This window comes from Equus asinus, chromosome 1 (genome assembly GCF_041296235.1).
Source record: "Equus asinus isolate D_3611 breed Donkey chromosome 1, EquAss-T2T_v2, whole genome shotgun sequence".
NCBI classification, from domain to species: domain Eukaryota; kingdom Metazoa; phylum Chordata; class Mammalia; order Perissodactyla; family Equidae; genus Equus; species Equus asinus.
This window is the reverse complement of record NC_091790.1, coordinates 196216978-196242563: the sequence shown is the minus strand read 5'-3', so window position 1 is coordinate 196242563 and position 25586 is coordinate 196216978. Positions and strand designations below refer to the sequence as shown.

Genomic DNA, 25586 nt, shown 5'->3' with positions numbered 1-25586 from the left:
GTTGCACTGTGCCTTGGTGTGTCTAGCCTTAACTTGAGGCGGCTCAGATGCTCTGCGAAGCTTAGAGAAAGCCCATCCACCTCACCTCTCTGTGCTTGTATGCATACAGGAACCAGTCCTGATAAGGCAAGTCAATCTACTTCTTCCCAGAGCAAGATAATTAGATGCTCACCTAAAGAAGAAGAGGGTGGAACAGCGCCCTCAGATCTAGTAGTCCTCTACTCTCATCCTGACTTAGAGCATGTGTGTTTGTGGGGTGAGGGGGTAGTGCAAGGTCTCTAACTGCTTTTAGCCTACCCACCCCCACTGCACTGACTCTGTCCTCTGGGGCCAGGGTCAGGCCAGGCCACGTTGCTGGTTCTGGGAGAGCCTGGGTAGAAGAGATCTAATTTCACAATACGAGCAGCAGAGTTTATGCCTGAGTCCCGGACAGGCGCACACTAATACCCTGCTCACACTGTTTCATCTTCTGGGATGAGATTAGTGATGAAGGGGGGCAGTGTTTCCCCCACACCCTACCTGGGACCCAGAGAGAAGACACTACCAATGGAGGTGAGTGCACATCCACAGGTTGTCTCAGCTCCCTTGGGTCTAGACTGATGGACCCAAGGAAGGGGCAGGGGTGCTTCATACCAAACCTGTGCTGGGAAACACTAAAAAAGCCAAATCTGTGTTGGCTGTTGGCTAGCTGGATCAGGGCTTACCGCCACACCAGAGCAGGGCTAAGGGAGAGGAGGGAGATGTCAAAACTCACTCCAAAAGGGATGCTTTGTCTAGGATTTGTTAACAAAAACACCAGTGTGTGTAGGGATGAGGCCAGGAATGGGAAGGATAGATGAGACGATGTCAACAAATTATTGACAATTGTTGAAGCTAGCTAAGGGGTACTTGGGGATTCATTATACTATTCTCTTTATTTTTGTGCAAGTTTGAAATTTTCCATTGAAAAAAATTAAACACAGAAAAACTTACATTGAAGCTCTTCTTTGCTTTCAAGGCCCCCTGGAAACCAGCCCAATCCTACTTCCCAAATTAATTTGCCATTCCTTTCCAACATGAAACGTCACACTAGTTTGCCTGCCTTCCTCACTGTCAGTAGAAAGTACCACCACTGAGCTTTTACTCAAGCTGTCCTCCCATCTAGATGTGAACATTTGTGTGGGTGAGAGTGTGCACAGGGCCACAGGGAGGGGTCTTTCTGTCCAATCCCACACAGGGCTCCAAGGCCAGGCCCTACCTTCTCAAGGAAGCCCCCTCTGACTCGAGCCCCCCCTAACTTTTGTGTCCCCACTCACCAAATGATTCCCCAAGGCTGCCTTTAACAACCAGCCCCAGGGACTGATCAGGACTGAGACATGGATCCTCTTGACCCCCAGTGCTGAGACCACGGGCACAGCCCCCCCCTCAGGTTCCCAGCTCTGCACAGATCCCCTAAACTAAAGGAAGCGCAAGCTCCCCCTCCCCCTCCGTTAGCTAAAATACTTTTCAATTCTGGTTTCCTACTTCTCCTGACAGGTTCCATCCTGTCACACTCTGTGTGCCCTCATCATCATGCACTCACTCATCACAACCTTTGTCTGTGACAGTCTCCCAACCTTTCCTTTAGTTGTGTCCACCCCATTCCCCGCTCCTATATCCCCACTCCTGGAGGATAATTATCCCTGGACACCCCGAGTCAGTTTGCAAGCCCCTCTTGCTAGGCTCATATGTCCGTGCCTTTCCAGGTGCCTACCACTTATCAGGTTCTCACTGGAGAAATCTTCCCACCTGAACGTTTGATTGGATTTTTTCTGCTCATTTTGACGGTAGTATACCTTTGATCACTGATATGCAATTCAGTCTCTTTTCTCCAATTATCCCAACTCTCCTGCCTTCTGCACAAGTGTTTATTTGTGTGTGTTCTGCGGAGGGGAGGGGAGGGAGAAATTTGGTTGGCGCCTGCATGTGGGTGAGGGTATAAGACTCAGCTCGCACACGCAGAGGTGTGGGCTCCCACGCCAGCCACTCCATGTGGGTTATGTAAGCACGAGCTTCTCATGCATGTGCGGCTCCGCTGGTCCCCATAGGATTCTGTTAGTAAAGGTTATATAAAAGTACAAGTGTCGTCTCTCCAAGTGCACACTCAGCTGAGACCAGCCCCTTGAAGGACTTTCATATTTTGAACATATTATCATGTACTTTTTTAAGTTAGAAAAGATAACACTGCTCCCTTTTTTTGCCTAATTCCTCCTTTACCCCAATCCATCACACCTCTGTCTCCTCAAATTCACCGCCCCCTCCCCTTAGGACTTTACCTGTGTGGGGTGGGCGTTAGGATGGTGGCCTGCATCCCTCCAGAGCCTGTGCTGAAGGCCCCCATTCTCAGAGGGCAGTCCGTAGCTGGTGCAGTGTTCAAAGGGCATATACTGGTACTGGGGGGCACTACCCCACCAGCTTTGTTCGCCCCTACGCCTCTGGGACTCAGATGGCTCCATGCTCCCTCCCCTGGCCAGGCCTTGGCCTGCTTGCCCCAGTCCTCCCCACAATACAGCTCCTTAAGCCTGTCCTCTCGCCTGTCCCCAAGGCGTCTGGGGCAGCATGCCCACCCCCAGCTATTTATAGCCATCTCTCCGTCACATGACCCCCCCACTGCCACATCTGATCTGCCTGGGGTCGAAGCAGGTGTGAGAGCAGTGCGGGGGAGGGGTTGGATGAGAACCTGAGGAACAGCCCCACAGGGAACTCCCTCAGCAGGGCCAGCAGCACTGCCCCCCTCCTTAGTTACCAGGAGGCTTCCAGCCTCAAGCCACTGGTTCCTCTATAAATATTGCCCGGACCAGGATGGAAAAATGCTTAGCATGCTCTCAAACCTGTGTGCTCCTGGAGAGAGCGGAATCTGCACCCTCTGTGTCCCGCCTCTTTTCAAATCAGTCTGTGGAAAGGTGAGGGGCGGGGTGCTAGATGGAGGGGTTTGAAGGTCTGCAAGCACTGGAGAGTAACCCACCTGGGAGAGTAACCGGCGCCTCTCTGCCATCTTTCCCTGTGGGGTTGTTCCCAGCTCTGTATCTTCCCGAGGCACAGTCCTCATCAGTCAGACCAGCTCTCCCACCCCATCCAAGTTTCAGTTTTCTCCTCCAGCTCTGCTTTTTCTGTCTGCCACAGGCTGCTAATAATGCCTTGTGCCATCCCCTGACCCCACCCTTATCACTCACTGGGTGTGGGGTGCTTGTGGGAAGCAGGGGTGATAGCCTTGGGTTCTAGCATTTCTCCCACTTCCCAGGTGATATGTCAGCCACGCTAGCAACCTGGATTTACAGCGAGGGACTGCACTTCCATTTAGACTGTCGAGCACCCATCTTAGGTCCATCGGGGCCAGTCAGATAACAGGGGAGAAGGGGAAGTGGGCCAGGGGCATGGGGAGGTGGAGGGGAAAGGGAGTGAGTGTTTCCCATGATGAGCCTGACAACATGACAGATGACAGGGAAGTACTCTGCTATCCTTCCCTTTTCAGGCCAATAAATAATTTTTGGCCAAGGCCAAACTACCCTATCTTGCATCACTTTTACTTATTTATCTATTAATTTACCAATTTTCCTAGGACATTCCTTCTCCTATGAACTCCTCTCTGTAGAAGAAAAGTTATAAACAGGAGGTAATGTGTAGATTAGGATCCATCACCAAGCAGGGTCTGTTGCAGGACAGTCTGAGTTCAGGGATACAGGGTAGGGACACCAAATATCTAGTCTAAAATTAATTTTGCTCTAGGCTAAATGGAATTGTCCAAAGCAGGTGGGAAGATGGATACTAATGAAAGCACTTTTCTAACAATCCTGCATGCCCAAAGGCCTATAATCCACTCACAAAGATCACAAACCTGTGATGATGACTCGAGGGACTGAAGGCTCTGTGATATCTGCCTTCTCCACAGGCAGAAAATAAGGAAAGAGATCTAAGGGTTGGGTGTGGGATGAAAGGCATGCTTTTGTAAATAAAGAAAATAGAGTGCCAAAATGAAATTATATTCTTTGGGGGGCTTCAGAAATAGAAAAGCCTATCAAGTGCTGGTCGAGCTTGGCTCTCCTGAAGGTAGCCAGTTTCTGTGGGGACTTGATAACCCCAAGAAACAGGTATCTAATGCAATTTCTGTTTCTTCACTATTCCTGAGAAAGTCTGGTCCTGGTTATGGACTCTCAGACTTGAAGGCAGGGATCAGCATGACTGCGAAAACCCTCACACTTGACCAAGCCAAGTCGAAGCACCAGCTGCAATTCTAAAAACCAGATTCTGAAATTAGGAGGGTCAAGAAAATCTGCAGCTGCTGGTGCTGGAGGGCAAGGATTTGAGAGTAATTCTCCCATGTTTGAGATTAGAAATAGTTAAAATCTCATAGGTTTTCATCCTGCAAGAGAACAAGAAAATAAAATTAAATTATGCCCAGCCCCTCACCGCAACACTCCATGGGTACAGTGCTTAGGTTCTCATTTGCAAGGTCAAAGCTGAATTTCTAGGAGGTTCTGTGAAAAGCTCCTAAATTTGGAAACAAATTCATAAGCACCCATGTATTCTATAAAATATGCATACTGCGTAAGATATTTATTCTTCTGGGGTTTTAAATAGATTTTCTTGAGGTCCGTGATACTAAAAGGTTAACAGGCTTATGGAATTGCTATTTGAAGAAAGGTTGGCACAAATGACCATGGTGTGTGTTGGGGTACTGGTTTCCCCGGTCATCCAAAAGTTCACTTTATGCCACTTCTCTTTTATGAAAGATCTACATTATCTGTTTTTGCTAACTGAAAGAAATCCGAAGAGGATTTTCACTTTTACGAAAAAGGCAAAAAACAAAAATTGCTTTCACGGGGCCACCTGGTGGCACGGCGGTTAAGTGTGCACATTCTGCTTCAGCAGCCCGGGGTTCACCGGTTCAGATCCCAGGTGTGGACATGGCACTGCCTGGCAAGCCATGCTGTGGTAGGCATCCCAGGTATAAAGCAGAGGAAGATGGGCACGGATGTTAGCTCAGGGTCAGTCTTCGTCAGCAAAAAGAGGAGGATTGGCAGCAGATGTTAGCTCAGGGCTAATCTTCCTCAAAGAAAAAAAAAAAAAAAGCATTCATTGTGCTTTGCAGCGACCAAACAGTCAAACACGCTGTCGTATTTCAAGGTTTCACATCAGCCACAGCAGACAATGAACCTCAACATCCAGGCAGGCAGACATAGGTGTAGCTGTTAGTGACCTGCCTGCCCTCATGGATTCAGTCAATGAGATGTTAATAGGTGGCTCTCTTCCTCTCTCTCCTACACCCGTCTCCTGGACCTCCCGCCACCTCAGCCTCTGATGATTCAGCCTAATCCCACCATCATCACCACTACCACCTCTCAGCTTTCCAGTGTGCCCAGGCCCCCCCATTCTGGTACATGAAACTACATTACTGTACATACATTATTTCTACTTTATATAAGCTGTGTATTTCTCACACTATTCCTGCTTTAAAATGTTTTTTTAGGTTTTATGTGGTATTTGGCATGATTTGGTAGGTTATTTTTTGGATCCAGGGAACGCTCAAAAAATTTCCCCATATAAATAAATGGTAATTGCTTCTTTGCTTTATGCCATTTCAGCTTACGAAAGGCTTCATAGGAACGCTCTGCTTTCAGATATTGGGGGAAACCTGTGTAGGTGGACGAGAGGAGCCAGTCCCTTGGCATCCCCAAATCAATTTTGAAGTATGAACTTTCTCTCTGTTACACACTTGTTTTCAGACTCCCACCGCTTGAAGTCTGGCCTCCCCAACCTGCTGGACAATACACCACTATACTCTTTAAGGAGGTCCTCAGTCACCACCGTCCCTCACTCATCCAACCTAGCTTGGAACCACGAGCACCCACCTTTCTAAAATTTCACTTACGTAACCGCAACTTCCTCCTGAAAATGCTCTCTCTTTGTACACGTACTCACTGGTAGTCATTTCTCTTCACTCCTTATTGGACCTTGCCTTCCAGATCCTTTACAAATCCTTGGTCCCGTCCTATGCCCTGCATATGAGGCCTTCCTGATAGCGCTGGACAGGTCTCTTTCTCCCTCTTCTGGTTTTTCACATATGATACATTTTTTCCCTACTCTCTACCCAACTAGGCTATGAAGGAATAAAGTCTTTGGTTTCAGGCTCATTTTCCCAGCTCAGTGGGAAGCATCTATAGCCAATAAAAGTGAGGAAGGAGATCTCATGATAGGAAAAGTCACAGAAGCAATATTGTTAGTTAAGAGTGCACACTTGGGTTGGCCCCGTGGTGTAGTGGTTAAGTTTGCGCGCTCTGCTTCAGTGGACCAGGGTTCACGAATTCAGATCCCGGGTGCAGACGCCCACTTCATCAAGCCATACTGTGGCAGCATCCCACATAAAATAGAGGAAGACTGGCAAAGATGTTAGCTCAGGGCCAATCTTCCTCACCAAAAGAAAAAAGAGTGTACACTCAAGCCGACAGATTTCGGTTCACATCCTGGCCTGTTTCTTCAGAAAGGCAGTAATCTAGAGGGTTATACAGATATAAGGATGCATGCAAAAAAGCTACATAGTGTTTGCTTCACAGTAGGCACTGAATGTTAACTTGTATTACTAAACTGAAGCTCCTTCTGTAAGATAGTTCACAATCGCTAAGCATCTGTAATGTGTTAACACAGCACGATTCACCATGCATTATCACATGTAATCTCATAGGTACGTTTTAAGGTAGAAACAACTTTCCTTATTTTCAGATGAGGGAGACTGATGTTCAGTAGGGTTAGGTTCCTTAGCCCATGTATCTTAAAAGGCTGAGCCCGCATTCAAAATCTATTTAATTCCAGAGGCCATGCCCTTAAAGCTACACTTCTTCCTTTTTTGTATAATTCAAGTCTCCAAGCCTCATTTTCCTTTTCTGATAAAAATGAAAAAATGACTACCTTGTTGGCCTGTGGGGAGGACGTACTGTAGAGCCCAAGCATAGTATCTGTGACACACAAGCACTCAGTCGACTATTAATGTCTTCCCCCTTCCAATTAGATACTTTCCGCCTTGGCTCTGATATCTCATTTGTTTCATCTCTTCCTTTTTTCCTCTTCCCCATTAGAGGAAACAGGATGGGGAAGGGCAGCAGAGAAGGGCAGCCCCCAGCTCAGGGAGGGGGATAATTTTAGCAGAGAATCCCCTGGCAAAGGCAAGCAGGGGGAAGGGAATAGGGCTGTGAAATTCAACCTGATACCCTTATTCAAGGGCGGGGCTGGCAAGGATATGGAACCCAGCTCAGAGACAGATGCTGCTCTATAATCCCCAAACATATCACACCTCCCAAAAGCCTTCCTATCCTGAACATGGGTACTTACCTTACTCCCACTATTCCAGTACGTCCCTAACCTCTCCTAGACTTCGTATTCCTTCCTCCCTTGAGATATCCCACTGTTTTTCTCACAGTACAGCCAGCCAGTTTCAGTCTACTATTCATGCCTTTTGCCTGTGTCCTTCCTCAGTCAATTCCCCTCCCTCCACCTGGTGAGAGGCTTCAGCTCAACTTAATCCCTTTTTGTTCTTCCCCTGTGTATTTCTCAACAACTATCACCAAGGGTCCACAGCTGCTTCCTACCAAAATGCTCCTACAGAATTTCCCATCCCCTGCTAAACCTCCATAGCCCATTTGCCTCTCCAAGAACACACTTTAGATACATTGCACCCCGAGAATCCCCAACTCACACGCAGCCCATTGATTAGAGCTCTTCCATGCTGCCCTAGAGTCCACTCTTACAATCTATGCCCATCAACTCCAAATTGGACCATATGAGAAATGGAACTGTACAATCCCCATCCTCCTATTCCAGCCCAATCTGTTTTTCCAGCCTCCATCTCATAATCTAAATAATCCAGAAGCAACACTGCTTGCTAATGACTCTGCCATCTTCTGACCATGAGAAATCCCAGTGCTAACTACATTTTCAGCAGTTGTCTGTGGCCGTGACAACTAAGATGGGCTCATCTCAGGTGTGGACCTGTACATATAAAGGTCTAGCAGCAAAATAATAAGGGGTGTTCAGCCCTGAGTATGCCTTGTGACATGGTGAGGAATGCTGTCAGGGGCTACGGAAGGAAAATATGTGGGATTCATAAGACTGAGTATCTAGACACACACAGACATCAGTAATAAATACGAGCATTTATTTGGCACCTGATGGCAATACAAAATCCTGGCAGTGGGAAGTGGAAAGGTTCTATCACCCAAATACTTCCATATGATACTGACCCAAGGGCAGGACTTGGCAACAAGTCTCTGAACCACCTGGCTCACAGAACAAGTATTGACGAAGCACCTGAACTTCTGTAGGCCGAGCACTGTGCCAGGCACTATGGGGGAAGTGGAGGAAGTTGTCTCACACGTGACATCTGTCTCACACGTGACATCTGTCTTCAGGAGCTAATTAATACCAGTGGATAAAACAAAACACATGGAAAAATAGAGTACAAACGCTTAACTGTGTATATTATCAAAGGGAAATTTTGTCAAAAAGGAGGATTCTAGCTAGGATTGCTTTCTTCCTGCTTTCATTCAACAAACATTTACTGAAGACCTACCATGTGCCAGGCACTGGGTACATACTGATGAACAAGAGAGACAAGGGTTCTGCTCTCATGGAACTTATGACCTAGTAGGGGAGACAGAAATGAACAGGTGAAGCAAGTAAATATATGATTATAGATTGTGATATGTGCAACAAAGGAATTAAACAGGATGCAGTAAGAGAGAAGCACAGGAGAAGACTGTTTACAGATAGAAGGGCCTGGGAAGGCCTCCAGAGGGCGGCTTTAAGCTGAGACTTGAAGAATGAAGAAGCCACTCAAGCCAAGAGCGGGAGACCCCAGAAAAGTGAGATGGTCCAGGACAGGAAAGAGCTCAGAATTATGAAACTGAAGAAGCCACTGTGGCTGTCATTTAGAGGGAAATTAGTACTTAATGAGTTTCAAGGGGGAAGGCAGGGGCCTTGTAGGCCAAGGTAAGAAGTTGGATTTTATTTGAGGTATAGAAGGAAACCAAAGCGTTCCAAACACGGGAGTGACATGATCAGACTTATATTTAAAAATCAAAACCAAAATCTGTCACATAGAGGTTAGATTAGAGGGGGCAAGAATGGAAGTAGAAAAGAAGGGCTTAAAGAACAGGAGAGTTTCATAGAAGCAAAGATAAAGGCTTCTAGGGTAACCAAATAACATATAGAAGTGCCCTCCTTGAAATGGAGACGTAATGGGAAGGGGAAACAGGCCATATAAAATCAAAAGGGGATTTAACACTGAAGCAGAAAGCAGGAACAAGGTACTGCATTATATCCTTGAGCAGCCAATGATCTAATTAAGTACTATCTAAGCAATTTGGGGGCAGCAATAAACAGGATGAAATGAAGGTAAAGAGGAGAGGAAACAGGAAGCAGGGAGATAACAACTAGGAAGCTTTTACAGAAAGGGACATTTCTCATAGGAAGAAAAGAGAAGATAAGGTGACAGGTTGTAGAGTACAAGCTACTCTTCTCTGCCTCTGCTGATACTCTGCAAGGCTTATTTCAGTAACAAAGTTCAGAGAGAGAACCACCAATTAAAAGATCTTTGCAACTTCCGTGGGCAAAGATCAACGAGCTGACACTCTCTGCAAGGCTCATTTCAGTAACAAAGTTCAGAGAGAGAACAACAATTAAAAGATCTTTGGAACTTCTGTGGGCAAAGATCACCAAGTTACAGACACAAGGCATCCAAACCCTAAGCTCTGCTGAACAGTTGAATTCCTTAAGCTAAGAAGACTGTCCTTCCACTGTGTGGGCTTGCGGTTCCGAAGGGAATGCACAGGTCATTTCCACATATAGCAACAGAGTGTGTCTCTAGTTTTGTTGGTCTTTTTGAAGACAAATGAAAAATGCCTACATTAAATCAGGACACCTTCCAAACTCACTCTGGGACAAATGGGGTTGGGACATGAAAGAAAACATAGGAGATGATCTCTGAGACATCTTAACTAATGTAACGAAAGCAATTACCAAAGTGCTACCTACGAAACCCTGGGGGCAGGAACTCAACACAAACATCGAGGAAACCCATATGCACTCTCCCCATAAAGACACTGTGTTCACAACATCATTTACCAGGCTCCTCTACTGCAGCCAGACACTTGGCAATAAGTCCAGCCAGAGCCAGCTCTACAGGGAAAGAGCTTCACATAGGAGAAGCTGGCCTGTAGTCCCACACTCAAAGGCGGAGATGATGAGTGTGTGAAACAAGCCTGAGAGATTCCCAATCCCTGAGAGGGGAGAACAGAAACTGTGCATCTTGAAGAGAAAAGGCTGTCTCATGCTTCCTGTGGTCCAGCGGCCTCTATCCAGCATGGATGATGGAGAGGTGGCATCACGTGGGAGGGTGTCCTGGGAATAGATAGAGGTGATGGCACAGAGTGCTACAGTACTCAGACATCTCCTTGCATCGGTGGAACTCTGTGCCAGGGGCATATCCTTCACGCTCCTTGATAAGTGCATTCACCTGGAAGGGCAGAAAGCAACAGTCCAAAGTCTGAGAATGTGGTGTTTGCACGATACCAGCACAACCAGAAGGGGAGAGACACTATGAAAAATAGTGCATGGAAGGAGGAAGGTAGAACACTGTGGAGATGCAAAAGGTTCATGGAGCCAAACTGAGCCAACGTACCTTAACAAGCATGTCGGCCACGTGCATGTCACAAGCTCTCTCAGAGAATACTTGGGTGAGGGCCTCAATGTACCAGGAACCCCTTTTGGTGTTACGCATGGCAGCAGTCCCTGCAAACAGGACAGTATTAACCACAGTGTGAAAGTTACAGAATACCCTCACACAGCTGGACATCCCAAACTAGACTTTCATGGCACCTTGTACCTTCCCCAGTCAGAGAGCCAGTATGAAAAACTACATGTCTAAGAGAGTGTCAACTTTTAGAACTCAAAATACCTTTGAGGCAGGCATAGCCACATATCATGTCTGAGCGAGTGGGCAGTCGCATCTTCAGCAACTCCTCTTTACCAGCATCACTCTCCTCGCACTCAGGGGGTTTTGCATGGTTCTTTCCATCTTGCTGGTCAACCCCACGATCTGTTTCATCTGTAAAAAGGCAGACAGAATGGACAAAGACATTAGTTCCTCCTATCTCTCTTGGGCCCATCATAGGCAAGCCCAAGTTCCCTACAATCTTGACTAGGAAGAGCCATTTCCAGCTGTTACCTCCAACCTATGTCTGTTAAAACAAAAACAAAAATCGTTACTCATTCCTCTCTCAGCATGCCTCCATTCCTCAGGGAGTGCCCATTACAGGCCAGGCACGGTGCTTAAGCATGTGCACTTAGATATGGTCTAAGCTTTGTCCATTCTGTGTAAGACAGGAAAAGTGCTGAATCCCACACTCCTTGTAAACACAACTAAAAATCATCCATGTCCATGATTTCCTTGTTCAATTAGCAATATACCTGGGAGTCACAGTGCTTTTTATTGCAATACACAACAAAATACGGATACATTTAGTTTTATTATATAAAAAAGAAAAAGTTAATAAACTAAAAATGATTACTATATGCATGCTATATAAAATCACAACTTCAAACCTATGTATCAATAAAACACCATGAAACTAAGCATAATCAGCTTTTGGTATTTTTAAATCACTTACTACTTGTTTATTAATTTCATAAGCCAAATTGTAGCAGGCATCCAAGATTCAAGAGAAATTTAAAAGAGGAAAAACTTAGGATAATTTGACTATTTTCTTCTATATAATTGAAAAAGAACACTATTGTTCAATTTTAGCAGTCATTTCTCAACATACCCTGAGTACATGCCCAACGTCTTGACCCAGGCCTTATCTATCCCTACACATATTCTTATCTTGATGCTGTTTTATTTTGGGGGTGCTGTAGGGAGGAAAGACAGGGAGGACACACAGCTCAACAAACGAAAGATAAGAGTATGCTCTTTTACAGTATTTCCTGCTCCATGCAACATTCAAGAGAGCCTAAAAGCAGAGTGAAGCTTGAAGAATTATGGGGAAAATGACCAAGATTCACTGATCCAATAAAAATTTACTGAGCAACTGCCATATGCCAGGCACTGTTTCTGCTTTGAGCCCTAGGGATACAGGGAAGAAAAGGCTGCTGCTCTGATGGAGCTTACACTTCAGTTTAGGAGCGGGGTGCGGGGCAGGGACGACAGGACAGAGGACGGGACTTCTTACAGACATCAATTACGTTAACTAAATAGGACAGATGACAGGTGAGCTCAAATTTTCAAAGGAGCACTGGTCATTCCCTGAAGGATTTAATTTTAGAGAAAAGATTCAAATGACCCCAGAAAAGAACAATTTCTCCCAATCCAGATCTACACTGTACATATCTCTGAATATAGGAGAAAATGATCATGAATGTCTTTATTTCATTTTACTTTGCTTGGTGATACCTTGTAAAAAGGAAACAGGCCAAGCTGAATGTGTCCCTCAAGAGAAAGGAAAATTCTCTCTTGCCTTCACATCTCACATCTATTAATCAATAAATGTTATCGGTTCTTTCTTCACAATACCCCCACATCTGTTTTCTACATTATTGCTACAATTTTTTAGGCAAATTAGTTTTCATCCGTTCCTTCAACGTTTATTAAGGGCTACCATGTATAAGGCAATGCTCTGGGCCTAGAGATACAGCAGGTGAAAAATAAGTTCCTGCTCTCACACACTCTTCTTAGTGCAGCACCCCGCCATGGAAATTGTCCTGGAAAAAAATTTGTCACATTATTTCTTACTTAAGCTCACAATAGCTCCATACTATTATCTGTTAAAGTCCAAAACCTCAGCTGTGACTAAAGGTTTATAATCAGCTTATCTATCTCATGTGGCCAGCCACATCTCACTACACACTTACACAGATGCTCAACTTTTAATTAGATACGGGCATACTTCTGGTTCAACACACCATTCTTTTTTGGTGAGGGGGGGCAGCCTTTTAATCTTGGCATGCTTCTCATATTGTATTCCCTCTTTTCCTCTGAAAGGTTCTACCTGCTACTCCACATCTATGTAAAGCTTATCATTCTGGGTCCAAATTAAAGCCTTACCCTATCCACAAAATCTCTTCAAACTAAGCTCACTTAAAATGTTCACACCTCATTAATTTCACTCTTGTTTACTTGAGGCTTTTGAACCATTCTCAAGCTACTTCATGTTTATTTGCTTTATTTTCTGAGAAACAGTATGCTCTTTAGAGAGAGGAAACACTTTCTTCTTTTTTTTTTTTGAGGAAGATTAGCCCTGAGCTAACTACTGCCAGTTCTCCACTTTTTTGCTGAGGAAGCCTGGCCCTGAGCTAACATCGTGCCCATCTTCCTCTACTTTATATGTGGGACGCCTACTACAGCATGGCGTGCCAAGCAGTGCCATGTCCGCACCCAGGATCCAAACTGGTGAACCCCTGGCAGCCAAGAAGCGGAACGTGCAAACTTAACCGCTGCGCCACAGGACCGGCCTGGAGAAAACATTTTCTTTTCCTTTTGTATAGTCCTCGTCATGTTACAGGACCTTAACAAACCATATTCTTTGGTGACATTAGGAGCATAATAACAATATTAACCATTTACATTTGTTGAACACGCAATAGATAAAAAAAAATTATTTGAATGTTTGGACAAAGTGACCTTTAAACCAAACAACGAGCCCCTTGATCATGTTATAACAGTCACAGTTACATTTTCTGTGGATTTACTACGAGCCCTTCATTCGTATGATTTCATTTAACCATCACAACAACTTTAAGTACGTCTGATAATTATCTACATTTTTGATGGAGGAAACTAAGGTGGAGGGACATCAAGTAACTTCTCTGACTTGACATAACCAGTCAGTGGTAGAGGTAGAATCTGACTCCAAGGATAGAGCTTTTAATTATTACTGTTTTCCTCTAGGATGAGCAGCATGCTCGCATGTCTTCTGAGCCTAGTCACGGAGTCCTGGCACTTAAAGAGGTAAAACAGTCTGCATGCAAGAAAGAAGAGGGACGGAAGCAGCTCATGGAAGAGTAAGAGCCACAGGCTGACATGGGGCTTCCGCACTGCTATCCTGCAGGGTACAGGAATGACAAAGGGAAGAAAGGAGGCAAGAATGGCAGTATAGGTGAAAAGAGAAGTAAATGAGAAAGTGGAAAGGGGGGGAGAGATGGAGACAGGAAAAGAGGAAGGGGATGAAGTGGGAGGGACAGGAAGAAGAGACAGACAGAAAATCCTTAACTGGAATGAGTAACCAAAAAAAAGTGCATCAGTGTTATTAATAAGCACAGAAAAAAGAAGAGTTCTCAGGAAAGAAGGCAAAGACACAGATAAAGAGAGTCTTGAGAACAGGATATGACGGTGCACAGAGAGCTGACCAACCTGAGAGCCATGGGCTGCCCAAGTCCCAGCACACCCCACGCATTGGGAGACACTTACAGAGCAAGAGAGGCGGTGGCAGCAGTGAACAGAAGGAGGTGCCCAAGGGATCCAATAGCACCTGAGAGGAGCAAACAGGAAAGTGAGAGCTGGTGGGAGGCTGCCCAGGAGCCACCACCCAGGTGCTGGTCTGCTAGGGCACTCACCTCCACGGCAGGCCTGGATGAAGAACATTTTCGGCTTGTTCTGTAGGCTCGGGCAGTTGGCATTGTCAAAGAGCCGAAAAACCTCTTGCAGCTGCCAGAAAGAAATAAGGGAGAAGGGAGGTTAAGCAGTCAGTAGGACCTCCTGAGTTCTATACATACAACAGCATCCATCACTGGAAAGACGGGCAGGTAGGGGAGGCGAAGCCACCTGGCTTCAACAGCTATCATCCACAAGACTGCACGTACCTGAAGCAGTTTACCATCCACACCATAGATGCCACCCTCCACGCCATGAGAGAGGAGTGCCACTATGCAGGAGTCAGTGACACGGTGAGCAGGTAACTGGGCAAAATTCTGGAGTTTCTCTTGCATTTCCTAGAATAAAGATAACTTTTAGTGTTGTTCACTGTAGACAGCACCAACATAAGCTTTACTTTGGTGTCTGACACTCTAAGCTATTAGAAGATTAAAATGTTTTCTGAACGTTCCTGCGGTCAATAACTGAAGTCAGAGACCCTTTGAGAAGCTAAAGAAAGCTGTGGACTCACCGGAAGAATGCATGACTTCAGATACAGAATTCTCAACATAATTTCACAAAATTCACAGACTCACTGAGATATGTTAAGAACTCCCGGATTAAAGCAAGTTACTAATGAAGCTAATCATGGGTGAATTAACTTTATCCATTCTCCAGTCATCAACCAGATCCTTCTGTAGAGCAATACCCTTGCAAATATATGGCACAAGGGGGACCACCAGGTGAGCTGTGAATGAATAAGTAACCTACCTCTCCAATTATAGGAAAATAACCTGCTCTGTGACAAAGGGCTAACAGCATCATAACAATAGAGAACAGCAGTAGTACTTCTAGGCTATATTCTGTCTGAGATTTTAAGTTCCCAGAGACAGTGACAACGTCTGTATAATAGATGCTTTGTTCAGGGAAGAGCACACTCTATGGAGGATTCTGTACAGGGCTACGACTTCATACACAGGTTACGGAATCAGACAAACCTAGGTTTGACCCCTGGGTTCATAAACAGGAACCAGTTACTTAGCCCCTCAAGGCTCTAATACCTATTTTTTAAGAAGATAATTAAGAGTAAATTTTCTCCAAGTTTGTGAAGATTAAATAAGATATTAAATAGAAAGGACTTATTACTATGTCTGGCATATATTGCAAAGATCTGCCACTATTATAATATGCTTGTCTAACAAAGAGTAACAAGGATACCATTTTTTCGAAGAGACCTATTATTGGTCAATCTTGTAGTCCAAGTTAAGAATCTTGTTTATCTTGCACTAAGTTGCCCTACATGAATACCATTCTACCTTAAGCATTTGGCCCATCCAATGGAAAAATAGACTATATCTAATAGTATAACAATCTGATGCAAATGGTTAAACCTATGTCTCCCTCTACAGCTCAAGATTTTTGGGTTGTCTCTCCTATCTGAGATAAGCAAAGAGAAAACAAGTTCATTTTATTATGAATGAACTACAATGATGAATATGCTACCTATGCAGAACAGTTACAGTACACGTATATCCAACAGTTACCATATACAGCCCCCAGTGAAAAGCACACTTGTATATTACATTGCAGTGGATCTCAGAGTGTGGTCCCTAAAACAGCAGCATCACCTGAGAACTTGTAAGAAATGCAAAGTCTTGGGACCCAGCAACTGTAGTTTAACAAAGCCTCCAGTTGATTCTGAAATGCAAAAGTTTGAGAACTACTGATCTCTTTGTTTGGAATACTTCTGTTTGCAGATAACTGAGACTTAATGACATAAAATAACTTGAAAGTCTGCAACTTAACTGGAAACGGAGAAATTGGCTCTGTTGAAAAAGTATGTATATTTTCTGGCCAAACTGAAACCAACCATAAGATTGTAAATCTTAAGGTAATAAGATATATCCAAAATTCATTTATTTCAAGAACATATAATCTCAAGAGAATACATAAGTATGATGCTCCCTGGAGTTGACCATGATAGAATTTAACATATAGTAGTTAAGGTTAATTTTGCTCAAAGAAGAGAATAAAAATATATGCTTGGCACTTACGAGTATTAAACTTAAGTGAGATTATTAGGTCAGTAAATAGAGAACAACAAAGCCCAAAGTGAGAACACACACTTTGTAACTGAATTTAATAAGACTAAACCATTCAATAAATGGGGATTAGTCATTGGAGGAATTTTTCCAAAAGAAGCATAGCTTAAAATAGGATCCGTAGATTTATTTCTGATAAAATTACAGTACTTCTATAAATAGCAGAGTCTTAACTCTTGTGTGTGTTTTTGGCTGGGGGTATGGGGGACAGAGGAGAAAATAATAACCTGTGAACCTGTGAAATTATATGCAAAATTTTCTGGGTAGCTCCATTTTCCTGGAATGACCCTTAGCTTGTCCCTACATTCTCAAAGCAGTCTGTGACCCAAATGCAAGTTAAAAACCAATACTTATGGTGAAAGGAAATTTGCCAGTTTAAAATGTGTCTCATTTCCTAATATTATATGAGAAACTATTATTCTAGAACTAGCAACCTCATGAGGGAGACTCAATGAGGAAAGACTTTGATGATGAAGAGAAAAATTGAAAACCCACGTGAGCAGTGAGAATACCAGCATGCTCTTTAGCACTGCCAAGGGAAGAGGATTCGCTAAGCCGAAACTACTTCCAATCTTTAAATGGAATTATCTCTAAAATCAAAAAGGTATAATAGGGGTAAAAAAGAGAGGATCTTAATTTTTTTGGTTCTGATTCTTTGCTCATAAAATAATGACCTGATAAAAGAGCTGAGTCTCATGAGAGGTCCTACCAGGAGGAAAGTATTTTGTGCAGATGCCCAGTGTATCAATTTATCATACCCATTGTAATTACCTGATTTTAACTGTATCTGAGAGTTTGGGCACTGTCAATTTTGATTCTGCATGCCCTCACATTTCTGAATCTTGACAGCTGAGGATTAAGCTACATGGAGGGCTAGAGTCCAAAGTTCAGTCCTAAGCCTTTTGTACCTGTTACTCTAATCTCTTCCTCAAAGATCTCATACTCTTTCACTACTTAAAGCATTTTTCCCACACAAGTCATTCCCAAATTCCTCTTTGGTCCTGACTTCCTTTGAGGCCCTCAATTCCTTACTTAATTTTCCCATCATTCTCCATATACAATCAATCACCAAGCGCTGATAGTACAAGCACGCCATTAGACTATTTTTCACAGAAATTCTTTCCTGTTTGGTCTACTTTCCTGCCCAGGCCCTCAACATCTCATATGGGCATTACAATATTAACTCCAAACTGGATTCCCTGCCACTAGTCTGTACTTCATCCTTTACAATAGTGTTGTATTAATCTTCCTGAATCATTACTATGAATGTACCACCTTTCTGTTCAAAAATTATTAATGATATTCTAATGTCAAAACAAAGAAGTTCAATTCCTTTGGGAAGTAAGGCTCTGTGCATTCTGGTCCCTTTATTTTCATTCTTATTTTTGGCAGTCCTTTGCCCTAGGCATTTATTTGGTTTACCCACTAGGTCCCTAACATCACACGCACATTTCTGTTCTATATGCTATTCTCCCTGCCTAGGATCCCTTCACCACTCCGCTCTGCTTTAGTAGCTTCTATCCTTCAAGACCAGCTCAAGTCTCATATCCTCCAGTTCTCCTTCTGAGCATACGGAATCAGGCGATTGTTTCTTCCTCTTAACTACTATAGAAGACACTGTCTCTAATCTTGTTTAGTCCTTAGGAACATAAGGGATACACTTCCTTTTTGGCTGATGTCAAGACTCCCTTATCTAAATGAGGTACCTTAAACTCAAGGTCCACATTTTAAAAATCTAACATAGTTCCCCCCCATTTTAAGGAAGTCAAAGTTTAACTCATCTGCAATTCTACTTATAGAACAATGTAACCAGAGAATTAGGACCCAATAGGTTTTTGGATCTGCATCAGGTTTGGCATAAGTGGGAATGGTATTTGTGAAGTGGGCTCATGGGCTCATTAAATCTACTGAACGTTTCTGAAAAACAGTAGTATATAGCCAACTTGGCGACTCAGGATTGTATTTTTAACCAAGTGTAGAACATCCCTTATCAATTGCATAAAATTTGGAAAACCATAACATGAATTCCTAGTAAAAGGAACAGCTAGACCAAAACATATGAAACATAAACAGCACTCATTTTATTAAGTGAGCTTCTTATAGGATTCCCTCTAGGAATTATGGCTGGTGTCCTACACTTATGCCTTCATGCCCAGCAGCCTTCTCAGGAAAGCACATATTCTACCTAAATACTTGATGACTGAAGCAGTTGTTCCAGACATAACTTTGAAACAAAGGTGGGTTTACTTCTTTGCATGGGCTGTCATTAGGAAGCTGGCAAAAACAGCATGTCAAGAAGAACACTCAAGTACCTACTGATGAAACTGGCCTTACCAAAAGTAGAGCAAATGCTTAATTATTCTCACAGAAGCAAGAGTGCTGAGAAACAGAAACAAAGACCACAGATAATGCTGAAGACGAAACAAAGATCCCCTATCTCAACAGATCAAAGTCAATCTCCTGGAAACTTTAATGTTACCACTGACATTCCGAAAGGCAAATTTAGGAAAGTACTAGTATTCTGGAATCAAAATCAATAATTAATATCGATTTACCAACAGGCTATTATCAATTTCAAAACAGAAATACCTAAAGGTAACAATGTCAGTAGTGCAGCTCGGTAATTGAGGTCAACAGGGAACAACCCATAATGAAAATGCTAATGATCTACAGGAATCTAGTCCAGAAGTAATCTACCCTAAGATCTGTCTTGTGGCCACACAACTGTTCAGAATGAGCAATTTCCCCATATGCTAATTCATTAAACTGTCAAAAAAATGGTATTTATAAGGACAATTTTAGCAAACTTTCATTTACAAGAATTTTATCTGCCAAAGTAATCTTTTGAACAATAACTGGACTTGTAAGTAGCATTATCAATCAAGAAGTAAATGTCCTGCACTGTCCTGGCCTATAAATATCTTTTCTGAGTTGGTTGGGTGAATCTCAGTACTTCCTCACCTCCCGAGTACTGGGAATCAAGTTTCCTAACATGTAAAAATGAGAATTCAACCCTGAACTATTACTCTTCAGGAGAGCACAGCTATCCTAGGAAGTCAATACTGAAGCAGTTGGCTGACCCTAATTTGCACCGCCCAGCTCTCTAATTTACATGGCAGTGTTTCCTGCCTTGGGTACCTTTGCAGTCTGGTCAAGTAGAACATGGACGTTGTAGCCCAAGAGCTTGAAGAGGGTGACTAGAGTGCTGTGGTCCACATCACCTCCAGAGCGAAACTCCAGGTCCTTCTCTCCAGTGAAGTGCACATTGCTCAGCACCAGTGCCAGGCCACGAGGCCGAGACTGCAACCTATAGGCCTGGCGGGGGAAGGCCAATTAGACCATGAGCTTCTTGAGGACAGAAACTATGTTTCCTGACTAGATAAGACACTTCAAGAAAACAAAGACATCAGACTCTTCTTAACCCCACCAGATAAAAATAGAGAAATGCACACCTAAGACATTCAATCAGCAATGACTTTCTGACAAATAAAGCAGGAAGGAAATGTATATGCAAACTAAGCTCAGACGCCCAGGAAGGATATCTCATTCCTCAACTCTTGCCATTCTGAAAGACTCACCAGCTGGTAGTGTGCTTGATAAAACTCAGGAGTGCAAGGCTTCACCTGAAGGCAAGGAGGACCATCTCCGTTGTCTAGGGAGTGTTCCACAGTATCTGTGCCACAGAGAGCCAAAAAACTAGCACACAATCTATGCATCAATCTTGGTACTTCAGCATAACTTCAGGCACCCTTCTGAACTGGGGTTTTGCTAATTTGTAAGATCCACGAGGGCAGAGACCCTGTCTGCTTTTGCTCATCACTGGGTCCTCTGTACTTAGCCTGCGTATAGAAAGTACTCAACTCACTGAACGACTGAATGGGATATCTGATAAAAAGCCTTGTTCTAATCACTGGGCTACGCAATCAGCAGGGCAGTCTCAAATGTAGTCTTTTCTGATTCTAAAATAACTCAGCTTTATAGAGGCGATAGGCCAATCACATGTACGAATTTCCTACCTGTACAGGCTGCTCCAAGGGCCAATTACCATAAAAAATATCATCTGTGATGGAAGGGAAATGGGCCCAACTAAACTGTCCTGTTAGTCCCTAAAAAATTCACTGAGGGAACTCTTCCCAATATAAATGAAAATAGGTATTGTGCTAGGGCAAAGTCCGATACAAGTCAAGAAAAAAGTCAACCTGCAGGACCCTTTTTATCCCATCAATTCTCACCTGTAGACAGGCGGAGCTGCTTGTGAGGAGGACAGGACTCATACACCGGGAAAGGGAGACTCAAGTCGTAGTCACAGCTCAACTGTAAGAAATCAGGACCCACCATGCCAGGCCTTAAGGAGATGGTCCAGTCCAAAGAAAACAAAAACCTAGTCTCCTCCACCCTGTCTCAAAAAATCCTTTCCCGCCAAACTAACCCTTCTCAACACACCATATTTCTAGGGCTCCATACCGGTGGGAGTACATGCTGAAGACCAGAAAGGGTTGTGAGTAACAGATCCTCCAGGTGACCCTGCTTGGTCTCCCTCAGGGCTACACAGAAAGCCTCAAAAGCCTGAGGACCCCTCTTGGGCAGCAAGTTGAGGAGTTCCACATTCTGGCCGAAACTTGTAACTTTGGCCTAAGATAGAAGAATAAAACATAAAAATCATATTTACTTATCTAGCTATAATTCTACGTCTCCAGATGAGCTTCCTAGTAATGTCATGTTTGTTCTTACAGGAAAAATATGTGTTGAGTGAAGTTCTTCCCATTACTCTTGCATTATCCATCTTTTGTGTTAAACGCTACAACCAATTTATTTTCCTGGCTTTTCTCTTTTGCCTCCAGATACCTGAATGAGCTCCCGCATTTCTAAGGTGATGATGTCCTTCTCCAAGAGGTGTTCTAACAGTTCACTCAGCAACAGCTGTTTGGCCAGCACCACTCGGTTCTTTTTTAGAGCTTCCTGATGGTCAGGATGCATGCCACATACTCCCAATATCCTACAGATAAAGGTGGACAAAAGGTAGTCAAGCACAAGTCTTGGCACAGAAAAGTGGAGTGGAAGAGGTGTGGACAGGAAGAACAAAAAGAACAGGACATATGATCACCAAGATTAGAGACATTTTATTGAATCTGGTTAAAATTAAATAAGTATTAAGCAGTAACACATTGGTCATAAGGAAGTGATGTATAATTCTTTATGGAGAATGTTCAACCGAGACCATCTTCTGAGATGAATGGTCTAAGTAGGGGAAATATCTTTCTTGACAAAAACAACACACACAAGCACACATATTCATGAGAAAGAATACTCTTCTATCTGACAGACAAATTTTAATTAGGGATTATTCCAGAAACCATTTCACATTATTTATCCAGGCTGCTGAAAGTGCTGTAAGTTTAAAATGATTCTGGGTGAGGAATAAAATAATTTAATACAATGGCAAAAACTCAAGCCAATGACCAGCTTTAACACAAAAAAAAAATGAGACAGATAGACACACATACACACTCACTCTCTAGCCTACTTATTCCAATTACAACTATGGTTTTTATGAGCAGAATCCTGTAAGAACTGAGTAAGTAGAAAGATGACAGAAAGTCACAGTAGGTAAATGCCAATGATGAACACAATCAACATAACTCTAAATCACTTAAAAAGTTAAAGTATGTAAAGGCTAAATTATTTTGGTAGTTGAATTTACTAGGGATATCTTTATTTCAAAGATATCTCACTTTTGCTACAGGTTTGGTAGATCAGCTTGTTTATGAACTAAAAGAATCCCATGTACAATATATAACATCTGTGTGTCTAGTTTATATGAACCCAGAGCTTGCCAGCCTAGTCAGTTTCCAAATACATGATTATAAGGGCCTCATGGCAGTGAGAAAGAATACAGTAATAGCTTCAGTTTATAACTTAAAAACTTATGTAAAAATGCATCTTGATTCCAAAGATGTTAAAATGTGGGGGAATAAATGTGCATCTTAGAATCAGTGAGATAGCATGCAGTTTAGGATGTTCTTGGCTTAACTCTGGGTTAGAGATTCATAGTTAGAGGAAAAAGCAGTGTCTTGGAAGAGCTGAGGGAGATCCAAGAAGACAGCACATGGAATCCAAAGGCAGATGAAATGGTCAGTAAACATTCCCAGGTTTGGAAGCAGCCAACTTTGATTAAATTTTGGGTTTGGGAAAGTGATGTTTGAAACTCTTTTTTTTTTTTTTGGTGAGGAAGATTGTCCCTGAGCTAACATCTGTGTCAATCTTCCTCTATTTTACATGTGGGATGCCACCACAGCATGGCTTGATGAGCGATGTATAGGTCTGCACCTGGGATCTGAACCTGTGAACCCCCAGCAACCAAAGTGGCACCAGCAGACTTAACCACTACACCGCCAGGCCAGCCCTTTGAAACTCCATTTCAACTTCTTGTTTCTGTTCTGTTATAATAGTCCTGTTACCCTAAACCTTCAGTAAAAACCTGCTACAACACCGTCTAGAGAAAGGAAAAAACCCCATTTAAGAATCACCTTAGAAGACACCAAAGCAGTCACAACGATGACATATATGTACTCTAGTAAAAATAAGTGTTAGGAGGCCAATGACAAGATAACATCACAGCCGGATGCTGAGTATTTCCTTAGGATTGATAACGATAGTGGAGAAGGTTCACTCAGGTTTCTTCCCTTAGTTTACCAGAGCAGTTTCCCCTTAACTTTCTCCTCCCTTGGCTTCCATGACACCATTCTCTCCAGGTCCTTTCTCTGCCTAATGTTCCTGTTTCCTTCAGAGGAACTTTGGCTTGCCCTTAAATGCTGATATTCCATTAGCACCCTCCTCTCAAAGAGCCTCTCCCTATTCAGTCTCATCTACACTCACAATTCACTAATTGACTCCCAGTTCTTACCTCTTTCAAGTTCTAGACTTAAATTTTCAATCAATAGCTCATTAGGCTTAATCTGAAGCATTACCCATTCTTCACACACCTGCTCCTTCCTGTATTCCATATTATGTAGAGTCTCAAATGGGGACGTTCCAAAGGTAACTGCAATCACCTAGAAATTTAGGACACGTCTGCAATGGGAGTGATGAGGGGTCAGCAACCCAGAGTCGAAAGAAAGACGTCTTGGACTCTCAAGGTTTGGCAGTAGTGCTCTTTTATTTAGAGAATAGTGTGGAACAGCATGGGGACAGGACCCATGGGCAGTAAAGAGCTGCTGCTGCATGGGGACAGGACCCATGGGCAGTCAGAGCTGCTGTGGGGGGACAGGACCCACGGGCTGGAGGAGCTGCTGCTGCCTCTGCCAACGTGGGTTGAGAATAGGGCTAAATTTAAGGCATATGTATGTGAGTTATTTCTTTACAAGACAAAGGAAAGAATATGTAAAAAAGTCGTTAAAATGGTATTAGTGCAGGTGGGGTCTCGTTATTGGGTGGTTTTATAACTTTTAGATAAGAATCAAACCGGGTTAAGTAAATGGCAGAAGCCACCATCTTAAATATTATCTTCAGCTAAAGACAAAAGAGGATGTTGGTGGTGGGGAGGGGGGGTCAGTTACAGAGGTTACCTGACAAGCACAATAAACAAGACTTAAGTCCTTGCTTTTGGCATTGATTTAAGATTTTCTAGAGATAAAGTCATCCCCTCTTCTTCCTGGTACAGAGAGGGAGACACCTGTACAGATGGAGATTTCCTTTACAATGTAAATGTCTCTTAACAAAGGGTAAGTAAATTCTACTCCTTAGAGCCTCCTTCCCCTCTGCAGTTTTCAAAAGTAACCAGCCTAAAATAATCAGGAGGACGGGGTGGAGAAAAGGACACAAAGGGAGCTCTTGATTCTCTGTCCTGCAAGTTCCAGCTCTGAAGTCCTAAATTAATCTTCTGGGTCCGGACCAGGAGGCATTAAAACATGTTATCCTGGGTGGTGTCTGCCATGAAATGATATAACTGGGGCAGAGGAGAGACACATTCGCAGCCTCGGGAACCTCCCTGTCCTTTCAAAGTACTCAAACCCCGAAGCCTGTGCTAACTGCTTTGAAAATCTGCTCACTATATCCAAAACAATACGGGTCATAATACGTTCAATCCAATCAAATGCACATCAGGCAGAATTCTGAGGTCTGCAGGTCTCACCTGATTTTCAGGCGGCAGAGTATAGTTTCTCATAAAGCAACCACGGGGATAAAAGATGGAGAATCTTTAAGAGAAGCCGAGAGTTGGGAGGACTGGAAAGAGCTCCCCTTGTGTGCCTCCCCCAGGGTTGGACGAAGGGAGGCTGGGCAGTCTCTGCTGACAAGGGACAAGGCTGAGAAGAGGCCTGCCGCCCGCGCGCCCCTCAGGGGCTCAGCCCGGCCTCCCACCCTTGGTAGAAAGCTGCTTCCCGGGGCTCCGAGGGGAGGGGGCGCCAGGGCCTTACGACTGACACCCGCGTTCTCCTGCCCTGGGCCCCATGAAGGACCCCTGGGACCCTCCCCTACTCACCTGCGCCCCCTGTCCGCGGCCATTAGCCCCTTTTGCTGGAGCGCGGGCAGGGAGGCCGCGCTCGGCGCCGCCATTTCCCGCTTTTCCCGGGCTGTGCACGCACCGCCCACAATCCAAACAAACCAAAAGCCGTCGCTTCCTCCGCAGCCCCCGCCCCGGCCGCCGGCGCACAACGCGCCTGCGCGCCTCTCGCCTAGCTCCACCCCGATCCGAGGCCGGCCGCGCCGCCAACGCTTCCGCCTGGGCGCGCGCAGGCGCAGAGCCCGCGCGGTGGAAGCGCCGTCCAATGGAGTGAGAGAGCGCGCTCGGCGGAAGGGGAAGGGGTGGGGGGAGAGCGAGGAGCCGCCCAAAATCTGCGTGGGAATCAGACTGG

At 44.1% G+C, this 25586-nt stretch overlaps 2 protein-coding genes and 1 long non-coding RNA gene across 9 annotated transcripts in view; 1 reads left to right on the top strand and 2 right to left on the bottom strand.

Annotated features, from left to right (window-relative positions):
- The window catches only part of CLCN1 (chloride voltage-gated channel 1), a 29013-nt gene extending 26428 nt beyond the window's left edge, over positions 1-2585 (bottom strand). For 3 of the 5 annotated variants that reach the window (XR_011505019.1, XR_011505014.1, XM_070515056.1), the window contains exon 1: positions 2295-2585. Coding sequence is in view for 3 of the 5 variants with exons in the window: in XM_070515056.1 (XP_070371157.1) it covers positions 2295-2474 (180 nt within the window). In the remaining 2 variants the exon portion in view is untranslated. The remainder of the gene's footprint in view (positions 1-2294) is intronic. The other 2 variants (XM_014858298.3, XM_070515044.1) reach the window with 1 other exon arrangement.
- Positions 417-14067, top strand: LOC139045854 (uncharacterized). Its single transcript, XR_011505025.1, has 3 exons — positions 417-552; positions 1725-1805; positions 13952-14067. It is a non-coding gene; the product is annotated as an uncharacterized lncRNA (long non-coding RNA).
- Positions 8144-25465, bottom strand: CASP2 (caspase 2). Of its 3 annotated transcripts, XR_011505022.1 has the most exons (12): positions 25214-25388; positions 21580-21730; positions 21199-21366; positions 20967-21048; positions 20313-20407; positions 19873-20049; positions 14863-14991; positions 14617-14707; positions 14471-14531; positions 10964-11113; positions 10688-10797; positions 8146-10522 (listed from the first exon to the last, which is right to left on the bottom strand). XR_011505022.1 is itself a non-coding variant. In XM_044768262.2 (11 exons), exons 1-11 carry the CDS (start codon positions 25285-25287, stop codon positions 10391-10393), a joined length of 1359 nt encoding a protein of 452 aa, XP_044624197.1. In that variant the 5' UTR covers positions 25288-25465; the 3' UTR covers positions 8144-10390. The 3 variants fall into 3 exon arrangements, 2 of the variants coding, with proteins under 2 accessions (XP_044624197.1, XP_044624138.1); XM_044768262.2 differs by lacking the exon at positions 14471-14531 and having other exon boundaries at positions 8144-10522; positions 25214-25465; XM_044768203.2 differs by lacking the exon at positions 14471-14531 and having other exon boundaries at positions 8145-10522; positions 21178-21366; positions 25214-25377.
- Between the last annotated feature and the right edge of the window lie 121 nt (positions 25466-25586).